The sequence below is a fragment of the Lagopus leucura genome, unplaced genomic scaffold (assembly GCF_019238085.1).
Source record: "Lagopus leucura isolate 7727_CA_CO unplaced genomic scaffold, USGS_WTPT01 Super-Scaffold_100157, whole genome shotgun sequence".
NCBI lineage: Eukaryota > Metazoa > Chordata > Aves > Galliformes > Phasianidae > Lagopus > Lagopus leucura.
In genome coordinates this window covers 33660944-33676609 of record NW_024962334.1, presented here as the reverse complement: position 1 = coordinate 33676609, position 15666 = coordinate 33660944, and the positions used below count along the sequence as shown (strand labels likewise).

The following is a 15666-nucleotide window of genomic DNA, read 5'->3' as shown; positions in this document are numbered from 1 at the left end:
AGTGGAAGATAATTTAGGGTACAGTCCATGAGCTGTGTACCAGTCAAATGATGTGATAAATAATGACGCTAAAGTCATAGTGCAAACCCATTTCTGCATGACATCACAGCATTAGGCTTTGATTCAGCTTTTTTGACAAGAAAGAAATCTACCATAAAAAATGTTGAAGTTTTCAATCAAAACAATAAGTAACTTGTACAGAAAAGCTTGTACAGGTAATAACCATCCTGTCTTTTCTGTTTAGAAAGTCCCCATCACACTACAGATATACAGCAAGAGAACGTCAAAACAGGAATTCATTCACGGCATGAGTTAGCTGGTTGTATTTGTACAGAGCTCAGTAGAACAGGCACTAATGTGAAAAATAGAAACACAAATCACAAAACTCTCCTTTTCACGGCTGAGCTGTATCTCAAAAATATAATTTTGTCACTAGGGGTCAGTGTTAAAACATATTACCTTTATTCAATACAGCTAGTGGAATTCCATTGTTGATTTCCTCCTTCCAAACTTATGTTAAACAATGAAAATACAAAAGCTGTACTGCGGATTATTACCCGCATCTGTTTTTAAATTTAGCATTCATATGCTACGATTTTTTTCATATCGATTCTCAGAAATTAACACATGCATTCATGTAAATATATTATCTCAGGGAATTCTGGCTCTTCAATTTTCATCTGTTTATGGGAATTAGGTTCCACTGACAGTCTTGAAAGAGAAAATTTATGACTCTTTTCCATTTGCTAATAGGACAGATTGCTATCTAATGACATTAATACCTAATGGCAATAATCATTACTTCTTAATGATAATAACAAGATCTGAAACATAAAAAAATTGGAGAGTCTTTCAATCTGTTCCTTGACAGCCAAACTCTTCTAAAAAAATAATAAAACCTCCTGTGGACAATGAAAATCTCTTCTTAAGAAGATGAGAGACTCTCACTACAGGTGAGCACTATCCACACAAAGGACTAAGGACATATTTTGAATCATTAGATCAGAACATGAGTTACAGTTGGAATAGATGCAACATTGGTTTAAGTCAAAGGAGAAACACATTTTCTCCTCACTGGGCACTGCCTTTAAGCCATGATTTCCCAGCCTAGCTTCCTGTTCTCAATCTACTCACAAATCACGGAAATCTTCACGCATATCACAAAGCACATATCCAGATTCTGTAATACCTACAGCTGCCTACGTGAATGTAGTTTTCTTGATATAAATAGGTCCAGAGATTCCTCTGAAGAATTCAAGAATTAGAAAATCATGTAACATCAAGCTTTGCTGATTTACTATCTTGAGTCCGGATAGGATGCTAAGAAATGTGTGGCATGATATGAACTATAAACCCCAGGAGAAATATTTTGCCAGATTGTCAGTCCAAAGGGTACCACAATTTCCTGCAGTTTTTAGTACAGACAAAGAAAATCCATACTTTCCTTTCTTCCCCCAGACCAAACTAACTGAATGCCATAAATTTTGCACTTAAAATAAACAATTTTAGACAAAATTATGGAGGCTGTTAGTTAGTTAGTACAGAGCAGCAAATTTCAGAGTAGATGTTTTCCTTTAGCGGTAATTCTAGCAGATAACCAGCATTCTGACAGCGCCAGATTTATGAAGGCAGCTATTAGAAATGGCATTTGTGCTAAGACAATACTGAAGGAAATGGCCGGTCAAGTTAACTAATAGCTAACTGGTACATTCGATACCTTATTTCTATTTGTTTCTTCTAACGGATATCAGATTTACATTTAACATGGTTAGCTTACCATAAATACGTAAAGAGTAAAAATAATCGGTTATACTTCAAACAGGAAAATGTCGGCAGAAGAGAAACTAAAACGTTTGTTCTGAAGGCAGGGTTTGTGTACCACAGAATGACTCGCGTTTCTGTCCAATAGATGGCACTGCTGTTTCTTCATTTGTACGTGATTCTTCAATCTGAGCATAATGAACATCATTTAAGTGACTGTACCTACATTTCCTGATGCCTGGACATATCAGAAAAGGACAGATTTCGTGGATTCTATAAAATGGCATTCAGCCATCCATATAACTGTATATGGCTTTCAACAATGCAAGTTAGTGTACTGGATTTCAAAATTTTAAATGGATGCAAATAGTTGAACATAATTTTTTTTTCTCCCCAGAAGCAGGGAAACAGAAACCAATTCTGGCATATATCACAAGTGTGGTCTTGGAGCAATGCACACAGTAACAATCCCAGGCCTTTTTTTTTTTTTAATACCATACGCTAGAATAAATACATGAGATTCTAAACTGCAGAATACTTCAAATCTTTGAAATTTTATTTTTATTTGCCAAGTGTTTTCTGTTTCACAAAGACCTTATAATCAACATACAGAACAACTAAAATTCCATCCTACTTTATGATAAAATTCTAATAAAATTATAATCTGAGGATATCAGTTTTTGAATTAATGAGGCATTTGACTATTTTTTTTTTTTTTAATGTGCTACTGAAGCATGACACATCAGCTATGCAGCAAAAGGTTGAATGATGGAATACACTAGAAGTTATAGTAATTTTTATGTATTCTAGTGGAGATCATCCTGAAAATCCATGCTCTCCAGTAAAATTGTTAGTATTGGACTCTTCTGCTCTAGACCTTTTGTTAAAATACTATGTGGGCTGGTGTCATTGATCAGTTTATTTATTTTTGCCAAATAACAGTTGCTTGGGGACTGACATAAAATGACAACATAGTCTCTGTCCCATGCATTGTGAACAGGTGTTCTAATTACAAAAGCTCTACCATATTTGACACCTTTATTAGCTGTCTCAGTTGAGAAAGAAAGGATTGATTGGGCAGGAGTGTAGAACTAGCCTTTCATTGCTGTGGGGAAGCACCTAGAGGTCAAGGTTAATACATATTAGTGGGGAGCAGTATTGCCCATTGCCTATGCTGCTTTTCTGTTATTAATCAATGGAAGACTATCCTAATAAGACAGCTATTGTTGGAGCCTCAAGTACACATATTGTTTTAACTTGTATTTTCTCCCATATTATAAGGAAAGTAACTTTTCTTCATCAAATATTCCTAAAAACAACGATTCTCCAGAAAAAAAGTGTTTTGTCTACTATTTGCATTCTCTTAATATATATTGTACACGATGAATGGGCGAGGTACACATCCTTCAATCAACGTAACACAGTCATAAAAATAAATACAGCAGAACACAAGTATGTATGTTCAGCAAGAACAAATTTTGTGATCTGGCTGGATGGTAGATAGTGAAAACACATTTATAGTAAATAGTTTTCTCTTCTGCTGCAGCCATTTTCTTGTGCTTTCCCTGCAAGGTCTTCCTGATACTACTAGCTTTATGATTTAATGTTCTTTGAGGGTTTTTAACAAGAATCTAATACATAGCCAATAAAAGAGCACTAGTCTCATTAGTCCAATTTGGGACCTGAATATTGTCAACATAATTATACACCAAGGTCACATCACTTAAAAGTATATCAGCATCTTCATTATATATACACACTTATTTTCAGTGATTTACAAGATAGACACAAAATATTCTGGAATGAATAATATGAGTACAGTAACCCAATCTGCAATGCATTTTTTCCAAACTACTTTTTTTTCCTCAGTTATGTGAATGTAGAATAAGTATGGGCCAAGCAGTCGGTCAGTGAGCTGGAACTATACCAATTCCTGTCAGCTGAGGGTTCAATTCTATATATTCATTTGTAGATCCCGGTCGCACTTGGAGCCATCTATGACTTATTAATGGTTTTGATTTAGAAAAGAAGCTTTGAAGTAATTATATATTCACATGGCATTCATCCAATATACATATTTAATGTAAATTATTGCTTCCTGATTTTCACAGAAGACCTGTGATTAGATTATCTGGTGCTTCCATATTGTAGTTGGAGCTGGATAGCAAGGAGAGAGAAGTATATGCAAGCCACCTTTACAATTTCCTGACTGCCCAGCAGGAAAAAAAAACAGCCTCAATTATAATTCAGAGGAACAGAGACAGCTACTTCCCTGCCTGAATTCTCAGAGAATTGTTCTAGCAGTTGAGCTAAACAATGTCATGACTATCTCCCTGGCAAAAGACATTGACCAAGTTGGCAAAAGCTGTTATACCGACTCAAAACTCTCCAGAGATTCCTTTTTCACAATGTGAAACCTCAAAAGGGTTGCACTAGGAAAAACAGCTGTAGCAGAGCTGAGAGCTTGACCCCTGGACTCCAGTACCGTGCTCTTTTTATGTGTGTATGACTCCCACTGACACCAACTGAAGTCATGCACATGAGGAGAGCAGAAAATCAGACAAAAAAAAAATCTACTATGTGAATCTGAAAACAGAATATTATTCCCTTGTGTCAAATTACAACTTCATCTGGCAACATTAAGTGAATACTGGTGACTATTAGAGCTGAATCAATAAATTGAAACAAATAATTTATTTGGTGCATTATTTTACTTTTTCACTTCAAAGAATGGTTGTGAATGGATTACAACTTCCTTGAGTATATTCCAGGAAACTTTTAAGGAATTTTATTTTATGGTTTGTTGGTTACATGTGATTGCTCATATATGTCAGACTGCTCTGTTTCTTTTCCTTGAACAGAAATTTTAATAGAGTTGGGATAACAGAACTCTGCAACTGACAGTAGAATTTAGTTGGTACAATTATGTTGGAACTTACAGTCAACTAACCAACCCTCGTTAATTACTTTAGATACTGACAGTACACTTCTTCTAGAGAATGCACTATGAGCATTCTTTATAACTTGGGAAGCAATAGAAAAGAGAATGACAGTGCCAATATTAGAATATCTGAGTGTCAACTGTCACAAATCAGTAAAAAAACTGCTTGAGCAATCGCATTTTAAAAGATAACTTACTGAGAGTGAATTTTGAAAAAAATACCCCACATTAAATTTCTTAGGTTATGAGGTATATTTTTGTCATATGCTCTTTCCAAAACATGACCTATACCTCTGCTTTCATTCCATCTGCTTCATACCTCTCTGTGATAGAGCAAACATTAGCAAGGATAGCATAACATTTGTAAACCTGATGAGAACCAACCAATTCCAGATGACTCATGAGCACCACAGAAGGCCTTACAGGCTAATTCAAGAGTCCTGCTTTGTAGGATAAGGACAAGATGAGACATTCATTAAAAATCCAAACATTATCATTTGCATTCAGATTAGTGTTTTAAATAATGATTTGGTTGCTGCAGACTCACCTTGCATTACTAGGACTGGCTGTTGTCAAATTGGCTAATGCTATGACTGCAGCTTCTTTTACCTCTTCATCATCACTGCTTAGCAACTGCACTAGCTGGGGAATCCCTTTAAAATAAACAATTGTATATATGAACATTTAAGTAAACCACGACAATCCAACAAGATCATCTACAAAATTATGTTCCTTACAGAAGGAAAACCACAGATTCTCGTTTCCCACCTTACTTACCCTGGAGTCCAAACGCACGTTTGCTAGCCAAATTCTCACACATGGCAGAAATAGCTTGGGAAGCAGCAACTTTAACTCCATCATCATCAATTTCCAAAAGATTTATGAGACAGTTCTCAACATTTTCCTCATTTAAGATTTTTCTATTTTCAGCTTTAAACAAAAAAAGAATAATAGTATTAACCTGCATTCATTTTACCAATCAGTGAGAGGACAGGAATTTGATTACATACACTTCTTCCTATAAAACACTTGCTTTTGATATCATGGAAATGAGAACATTTTGCTAACAGACACACTAGCAATTAAGAAATGTGCGCAAAGGACATGATCCAAAACCCATTAGACTTCAGTGAATTCTGAATGAAGTCCAAGAGATGTCTATTAAATACAGCTTTAAACAGACACAGCCTACATAACAGAAAGCAAACTTTGATAGCTATAAGTTCCACGCAATGCTACAGGTTTGATTAATAGAGATTTTTTCCATTCAGTAGATTTACTTTAGTTAATGTTGACAAAGATCAAACGTATCCACAGGAGTCTGACAAGCATGCTAAAAGCCTCATTCATTCCAGAATGGATTAGATCAAAAGTCTGGAGGAAAGGCCCAAACATTCTCTTCTGGGTATTTGTTAGAAAATGCCCTGAGTTAAAACTTTCTTACAAGAGCATTGAACAGCATATAAATCCTACAGTTACAAGGGTCAGTAAACATTTAACCATACACGTAATCTGAAGTAGATAATTACATTCCTGAAGTAGTAGTTAAATGGTAAAATTTTAAAATGTATCAAAGAAATTCAGGAGCCTTGAAGTCCATATGCACATTTAGAAACTGCACTCATACCTGCTAATTTTTTAAGGGATCAATGTCTCTGTATGGCCTGTTGTCTAATGAAAATTTAGAAGGAAAAACAAGCAGAAAAAAAGAAAGAAAAATAGTGGAAGTACTCTTTTAAATAAAACTAAGTCTATGGTGAATGGATGCTAACAAATCTAAGTCCACAAGCCCAAAGGAAAAACAATGTGATTAAAAACTTGCTTGTGAAAAAAATTGGCTCAATGCATGTACTTCAAAAGGCTGTTTTTTCCTCTCTAGCTCAATTTTAACTGCTTTCAGAATCATCAGAGATATTTAATTGAAGTCACGAAGATGCAACAGACAAAACTGAGAGAATTTCAACATCTGCAGAACTTTGGCCACAACCCTGATGTGTATCAGCAAGCTCTCAAGAGAGGACCTTAATTGGGATTACAGACCATTCTGACAAGTAATCAAGTATGCTGCTGGCCTGTTGCTTGCCAAAGTAGTCCATAATCCCTAATAATGACCTCCAGAGGTTCTTCATGCCTCAGTAATTTGGTTCTTGCACAGTGAGTTACTTAGTACTATACAGATTTTTTACAATTATTCTTGTTTTTAAAAAATACTATGGTAATGGGAAACACTGTAACACTTCAAAGATAATTTGTCTATATGATACGAAAATAATTCATTTGAATGGATGAAAACAATGGCTTAAGGTATTTTAAGCAGAACACAGAACTTTTCAAGGATGTAGACAAACAGATTTTGAAACTACTGTAAGAATTATGCACCTATATTTAGCTAGCTAGCTAAATAGATGAAAATTATTAAGATTTTAAGACTCAGGTGCCAATTCTACTTCAGAATATTTTATACTGACCTTCTCTCTGTTTGGACACTCTGTTCCCTTTGGTTTTTACAACAGAAAGAATATAGAGCTAAATAGCACCCTGTCTTTAAGCATTTCTCACGTTCAATGCCAACATTTACAGTGATGAATCACTTGATCCCTAAGTCATTTGAATGCATTTATTTAATGCTAAGTAAAATAGTTAGGCACATCCAACCAAAAGAGCCTGGAGTACTAACACTTCTGTCCAGCATTTCATGAATTGACTCCATTACAAGCTAACTTGTTTTTAAGTGTATTTTCCTGTTTCTTACTGTAAAGTCATGATCAAAGAGTCCCACTGACTATCCATTCATCTCACACTGTCAATACTGGAATTAGCTATATCAATTTCAAATGGAAAAAGTTAACATTAGCTATTATGATGAACTCCCACTGACCTTGAGTTGAGAAAATATATATAAATGAAAACTCATATTATAAGACATATGTTAATTGGGCTACAGAACACATTTAATAAGCTCCCTTCAGAAAGAATTGCATTTAGATGTATGTCAAGAACTTGGAGAGCTTCAAACCAATAGTTTGTCAGAGTGAAGCTAAACTTGAGTGATCACAGTCACCAGTTTCTCCATGTACTCTCCACAGCATTTTGCTATTGTGTGTCAGAGGAAAGTCAGGCACTCCTTTAATCAACAATCCAAATAACCTGCTTACAGACATTCAGTAATTGACAGCATTAAACTATATTTTGCAAGGTGACTGCATTATTTGCTGGGCAAGGAAGGAATCACAATAAAATTTACCACTATAAATCTCAGTATGCAAAGCAGAACTGTTGATAGGTTAACACATTTTAAATTTAAGATAACACTGCAGAACAAAACTAATTTTCAGTGTCAAAGGGATAATCATGTACAGAAATGTGATCAATTTAGACTCAAACAGTAGCATCTTGAAGATACTACTTAGGATTGAACATAGTGTTTGTAGCATGTAGGATATTCTGATTGAGAGAATAACTCCAAAGTGATTAAGCCTGTCTTACAACATCAAGAACAGCAACCAAAAGTTACAGGAATCCTTTCTAAATGGCTGATAGGCGCACAAAAGAAAACTGTTTGCTATGATCACATCAGGAAAAAACAAATCATTTCAAAAACAGACACTACTGTATGCACAGCCAATAAGATTTTCAAAAATGTCATGCACTATCCTAGAAGTACAGTTTTTCATTTAATGAAGATCAGTCTTTTCCCTCAAGTATGCAAGAAATATTCATAAAAAGCAATCAATTATCAAACTTGAAAAACGGGGGCTTCTCTATAGCTACTGTTAGTATAATGAAAAAGCCATATAAGAACTTAAGAGTTACGTTTTACCACATTGGATTTACAATGAATCAAGTATTAGCACAGTAAAAATTAGAGCTGCTGTTTAGACTGGCCTTTTGGTTTATTTACAACCATGATCCCAAACAGGAAAAAAAGAAAAAAAAGAAAAAACCCACCATCTGCACACTGGGATAAATATTTGCTTTCTTTTTGCTTTTACGGTATTCTTTTAGATAGCCTCAGAGCATCACTTTTTTTCCACTGGAAGGTTGACTTTAAACCTTAAAAGCTCAAGGTATTTGAAATAAATTCAATATTTCTGGGGGTCATGCTGAACAGCAACTGGATTGTGTTCATACTGCACCGCTACATGCTGTCCTTTATCTAACTGGTTGTCACCAAAACTCTGCAGCTTGGAAGAAAATATTTTAAATCTTCTGATCTATTTTCCCAGCTTGCTCCATCCATACCAACTGTCATAGGCTGAAGAAGAGAGCAAACCTTTATAATGAAACCACGCTGACTCCATTTGTAAAGATATATGACAAGAAGATGCATCTTTGCTGACGGTAACATTCAGTGATATAAGATCATATGCCACACTGCAATATATTATGTGTACTTCTTGCCACCGCACTTTAAAAATGTGTTCAGACATGCTTCTACTAACAGCTGCTAAAATATTAGGCCACAAAAACTGAAAAAGGAGTGAAAGAGGGAGAAGGCTATGCTTATTCAAAAATAAATATGGAAAAGGATGAAGATGCGATAGAAAGTAGTAGGAGCAAATATAAATCTGCTTAGCATACTACTTACAAGACTGTCACAGGACTATAAAAATGATACTGACAGTCCTAAGTAGCATAATAAAATAACAATGCTGGAAAAATACACAAAGAAAACACTGGCATAAGAAGATTCCTTCCTATCTTTGATATCTAAACATTAAAGAAAATAATTTTTTGTGATTTGCAAAGCTTCCAGCAGATAAAGATAAAAGCATACTGAAACACAGAATACTAGGAAAGGTAGATTCTACTCTTTTTATATATAATTTACAATCCACATAATTACAAATATTCAGGAAGTCAAACTAAGGAAGGTGAGAAAAGAATTGGAAAGAGAAGATGAAGAAGAAAGGAGGTCTGAACTGTAAAAGGGAGAGATAATTTTAGCTGTGTATTAAATCAGATATTTGTAAAATACACATAAATTAAAACCATAACTTAATGAAATAATAGAAATATAAATATTCAACTTCTGCAGTCATTGTTACTATTACAAAAATCCCTTGATAAAATTTACAGAAGATAGAAGTATATTTCTTACACTGCATTTTCTTACATAGCAGTACTAGGCATAAATTTCAACTCAGAAACCAATGTAAGGAAGGAAATTCAAAAGCAGATTTATTTAAAAAGAATCACTGTGGGCAAAAAAGTGATGAGTGTGTACTACCTAATTCAGGATTCCTTGGTGAATTATAGAAAAGTCTATAAAAAAAAACATAGGATGAGTAATTATAAAAAGATTACAATGAAACCATTTAACTCTGCTGAAAATATTAATCTGCAAGCCATTCAAAATGTTTTTTTCATGTCCTCATTAAAGGAATTGGTACTTGAAATTGAATCATGGAATTATGGAAAAGTTCTTTAAAATCACAAATACCCATCAACATCATGCCCACTAAACTGTGTCCCTAACATCCAGAGACAGTGACTCCATTTTCCTGGACAGCCTGTTCCAATGCATTACCATTATTTTCTGAGATTTTTTTCCTAATATCCAATATCTTGATATCCTAAAATCCAATTGCCTGACGTTTAGATGAGCAGTTGCATACAAGGGGAACTAAGCTTACAGCTACGTCTTAATTGATATCAATGAGAAGTCAGGTCAGTAGAGGTGCTTTAAGATGTAAGTTACCTGGTATCGCTGAACAAAAGACGAAAGCCATACTTTCAGATCTACGTATTTTTTCATATTTTCCTGTTTGAAGACAGCATTTTGCAAGAACACATTACATTTAAAAATAAGTTAATCTTAAAATAAATTAATCTTTAAATGTATACATATATATCTGAACATTACCCAACGTTCTTGCAAAAGTACTGTCCTCAACCAGGAAAGATCACCTTATTCTGGATAAAAATTTACTTTATAAACAAATTCACATACATAATTTTTTTTAAAAGTCACATACAATCACAAGCTGCTTTGGCAATTGCCTTTGCTGCATTCTTCTGAATATCAGGAACAGTAGAGACTCCAACAAATGAAAGTAGCTTTTTAAGGCCTCCTGTCTGCCGAATCAATTGCATAGTATGCACATCTTCAAGACAATTTCCCAGCACAGCAAGAGCTTCCACATGTAGATCGTTGAATTCCTAGTGAGGAAAAAAGCCCAGACAAATATCCTTAAAACCACAATTAAAATATCTCTGGCTTTTAACTTTGGAGGATAATTGTCATAACTTTCTCTTGGACTGTTTGCTTATAGTACAAATCATATCTTTTCATTTTTGTATCTTTTGTCTACATACTTTCTTTGATGTGCTTTAGGACGCAGCTTATTAAAAACTCTAAAAAAAAACCCAAAATGTTTCTCATTTATACCTAAGTGGGTTAGGCAAATATTCAGAAAGGATCCGACATCTTAGAATTTCAAAAACTTCACAAATTTCTCTATGCATTATATTTCTCCTGGTGACTGACATGTGAAGTCAAGAAGCACTATAGTGAGTGTCATAATAACATAAACAATGGCATTTCCAAGGAAGGAAATTATATTTAAAGGTATGGATATCAAAGGAAAGTCAGCAAACAAAGTCAGTATTCAAACTGCAAACCACACCAGAGTTTGCATCTAATAAAGATTTTAGAGAAAACATCTTATGAAAAAGCATATGGCAAATCTGTCTGATATTTACAACCATTTGAGAAAGGACAGCAAACATAAAAGAGTATCATAAATAAGGCAATAAAACAAACACAAACTTTTTTTTTAATCCCTTTGTTTTTTATAGCAAGCTGGGCATCCTTGCTTATTTTGTTTCCATTATAGCTAGCTCCAAGTAAGGAGCTATTTCTTCTGTTATCTTTCTTCCATAACATGAACAATATTTCTCATTAGTCACACAAACATTAGCAGCAAAGGAACAAAAAAAACTTGTGTGGCAAGTAAACTATACATTGGTTTCCAGTATCTTCAGAAGACAATCTAATCCTTGATTTTCTCCCAGTATTATCCTTGTTTCTCTGTCTTTGCTAATTACTTCCAAGGTTTTAAGGGCTAGCAACTGAATAACAGGATATTCAGATTTCAGTAGATCCAGCAACGGTGGAATTACATTCAGTTCACAAACAGCAGCACGGCTCTGAAAATCCTGTAGTAAAATATTCAACAAGGAATGTTAGCAATAGAGAATAAAGCAGTACAGTAATTCCCAAAATTACAGAAAGAACACCAAAAATCTAATTTCAAAAATACAAAAAGGAATCAATACTTAAGAACCTGCATTTCTAAAGACTTCTCTTTTTGTCCAAGAACCAAATTTAGTACAAGCTCCCCCACATTACATTAAAATCCACATTTTTTGTGCTACTGAGGTATACATTACAATATTTAGCTCTAGCTAAAGAAGCCAGTTTACTCTTGGTTTTGCCATGCTTATCTCAACATACTTATTTTTTAAGAAAGTTTTAAAAATTTAGTTTCATAATTTTTATTTATTTCAATGAGAGGAAAAATACTTTTCCCACTACGCTGTGGTTGCCTGGTTACATCTTTTCCTTCAATAATTATAAAACAATGATTAAAATTTTTGAATTTAAACAATATATATACTGCCTAATAAAAAGAAAGTAGTAGATTATATTAAAATAGAAAAAATATAAATAAATTACAATTTGCTTTTAAATAGCTCACTGCACATGTGCAGCATGCAATTATCCTTATCAATATAAGCAAGCACCAGGTGCAGTTATCCAGATATACCCTGCAACAAAGACAGCGAGATAGTAAAAATGTGATTCTGAATAGACATGCTCTGATGCCCCAAAAGAGATAGAGTTATAAACGGAATCCATTATTGAACTGATTCGCTTAAGCTTTGCAGGAGAACTGACATACAAATGCACCATTCTTTTGCTAAGCAGCACATGGATGACATTAGTGCTGAGTGTGAAAGTAGCCAATAACGAGTCTATCCCTCTAGTACAGAAAGTAGCTGTTGACAGCATCCACCTATCATCAGAAAGATGTTCACAAGCGTAACTATGGACTTACTGGCCAAAACAAGGCATAATGAAATCACTAATAACAGTTCTAGAATTATTCCAACCTTTTAGATAGACTGGTTATAACTCTCATTACCAAGACTACTATTTTCCAAATAAAAAAACAAATACACATTTAATTGAAAACATCTGAATCTGATTCTGATCTCACATTGCTGTACAGCATGCATAATTGCATTAAGTTGGACATAAGCATGGTCAAATCAGCAATATTCACAGTTCATGCAACAACTGAAGTTTTCATACCCACTGATGAGAGTAAAGGAACCAAATATTTTAAAATTGCTGACCCCACAGGGAAATGCTCATCTGCCTCTGTAATTTTTATTTATTTATTTTTTTTCCTAAATCAATAAACTTTACCTGTACCAGGAGATAAATACATTCAACTGAATTCTTCGTAACATCAGGGTCAGGACTACTTAGTAGACTTATAAGTGGTTCTAATCCACCTTGCTCAAATATTTGTACTTTAGTAGTATATTCAACAGCCATATGTGCCAGACACAGAGTAGCAAATTCATGAATAACCACATCTTCTATAAGAAAAAAAAAATTTTGTTCAAGTTTATTCAGCACAGTACATGGTCACAAATCTGTGGTTTAAGATATAGTAAAAAAATAAACAAATGTTAGCTGTTAATTGCATCTCAATTCTCCATAAACACGTTGCTCTATCTGTACAGCATAAAACATTACCCAATGAATAACTGATCTCTGCCTATAAAAGCGATCATCTATTTAATATGTATTATGGCAAATCATAAGAGAAGAATTTTATTAAACTGCTTGGTCAAACAGCAATAGCAAATGCTTTTTGAGAGTATTTTTGCACAAGGAATACTGGAAGTTACCTTCTGGTACCAGGTGTGACAGAAGTGAACTTGTGACATCCAGTTCCCTCAGTAACTTCTTGACATCATCTACAATGAAATAAATTTGTGAGGTCTTTCATCTGGCAAGCAAGTAAAAAAAACAGATTCTGCTCCAAGGGAAATGTACTTAAGGTTACTCCACGAGTGACAAAAAGACCTGATTGAGACTGACATGTAACCAAAGTTAAACAAAGAAAACGGGCCCAGAAAACACACAGGAGATTTTAAAGTACCAAATGACATTCTTTGTTATTTTGTAGATGAAAAGTTCCTCGATACTTCCCACTAAAAATACTTGCACCTAGGAGGTTCTTGCTATACATTACATAGTTTTAGTTGTCAAGTTACACATTAATAGATAAAATATTTTTGCTTACAGTAATCAAACTAAAAACAATCCATCCTTTATTTAATTTTCAAGCCATCACTACCTGTTTTTCTGCGTAAGGTCCCAAGCAACATTAGATTGTGGTTAATACATCTAATAATGGTACTGCTATACTAGATACACAAGTTTGCCATAACTGAAATGTTTGAGAGACGTCTGAGATAGTTCCACTTCAGTAGCTCAGATACAGATAATGAACACCTACAGCAGCACTGACCTACCAAAGAAGTTGGGCAAATATGCATATCAGTGCTTCAAAGTTCAGGATTTCTTTTTGCTGATACCTGAGTTAGATGTTATGAATCTAACGCATTTTCTCTCCTACTGTTGCAGCTATACCAATGCCTTCAGTAAATGCAGCATTTTCTGTATGTGATAAATAGCATTTTATCCCTCATTTCCAACTTCTGTAAAAGTTCAGAATGTTTCATATCCACATTAGCTGGGTATCATAAGTAGTCAGGCATTCTCAGATAGGCAGAATTCCAATAGTAAACTCTTCCAGTTTCATCCTGGCAAAGCAAAAATAATGACTGGAGGAAATTACACTTATCTTTCAATTTTTTTTTTTTTTTCCTGAAATCTCTTCTTTTGAGTTTATCAGTAACTCTTTTGAGTTACTGATTTAGGAATTTTTTTTATTTAACATTTATTTATTTTATATGAGCCACCTACTGCTGTAACAGCTACAACCATACACATGGAAAAATACAGAGACTCTTACGATTAGAAGCCATGATACCAAATACCATCATGGCATTTCTGCGTACTATTGGATCTTCATGTGAGATGAGTTTATACAAACGTTCCACTGCTCCAAGACCAAGAAGTGCCACTTTGTTTTCATCACCTGAAGAGTAAATAGGTTAAAAATTAAAAAGAAAAAAGCAACAAGCTCATAGTTCTAATGTAACAAAGTATAACAGTATTTCAGTGACCTAAAATATAATAGATAGAACATAAATTTGTCAGAATACATCAATAATACCATCAAAAAGATCTTAAGATCTTAAAGTATCAAACAAAATATATCAAACACACACTTTAAGAATGTAGTTCATGGATCTGATGTCACATTGATCTCCTTCTTGGATCATAACAGTAAAACAGAATCTCTGTCTCCAACAGAACAAAAGTAACTTTTAGGTCTCAATATTACCTTAAAAAGTTTGAAAACATGTATCAGGACTCACTCCCTTCTGAAAAAAGCCTTACACAAGGACTCTCCACTTCTATCAGGAACTGCATTTAAGTCAAGCTCCTGCTCTTCATTTCATACATGTATCCACTGATATATGCATGACCCTGACCACAGATGTGACTGCTTGGCTTGACCTCAAACCTGCCTCATCACACTACAGACTGCTCGGTGACCATTGGACCACTGACTGACTGGTTACCACTGTGGGATGTGTTCTCACTGTACTCATGGGACTGCACCCATTTTGGAGGCCATGAGCCCTTGTGTGCTCTGCTGTCACTGACTCCTGCTTTCCTTTGCCTTGCAGAGCAACCTGCCCTTGCTGCTACGTAGCAGCAGAGACTATTTTTACTAGTTTTGGAAACACTTGCTGTTAAATGAATTTACAGATAATCCAAAATGACTGCCTTGAAAGTTAGATGCTTT

At 34.4% G+C, this 15666-nt stretch overlaps 1 protein-coding gene across 3 annotated transcripts in view; it reads right to left on the bottom strand.

Annotated features, from left to right (window-relative positions):
* Positions 1–15666, bottom strand: part of ARMC3 (armadillo repeat containing 3) — a 57325-nt gene that overhangs the window by 25629 nt on the left and 16030 nt on the right. For 2 of the 3 annotated variants that reach the window (XM_042888753.1, XM_042888756.1), the window contains 7 exons: positions 14764–14889; positions 13631–13699; positions 13140–13315; positions 11669–11863; positions 10681–10864; positions 5480–5632; positions 5250–5355 (listed from right to left, as the gene is read on the bottom strand). In XM_042888753.1, coding sequence (XP_042744687.1) covers positions 5250–5355; positions 5480–5632; positions 10681–10864; positions 11669–11863; positions 13140–13315; positions 13631–13699; positions 14764–14889 — 1009 coding nt within the window. The remainder of the gene's footprint in view (positions 1–5249; positions 5356–5479; positions 5633–10680; positions 10865–11668; positions 11864–13139; positions 13316–13630; positions 13700–14763; positions 14890–15666) is intronic. The other variant, XM_042888754.1, reaches the window with a different exon arrangement.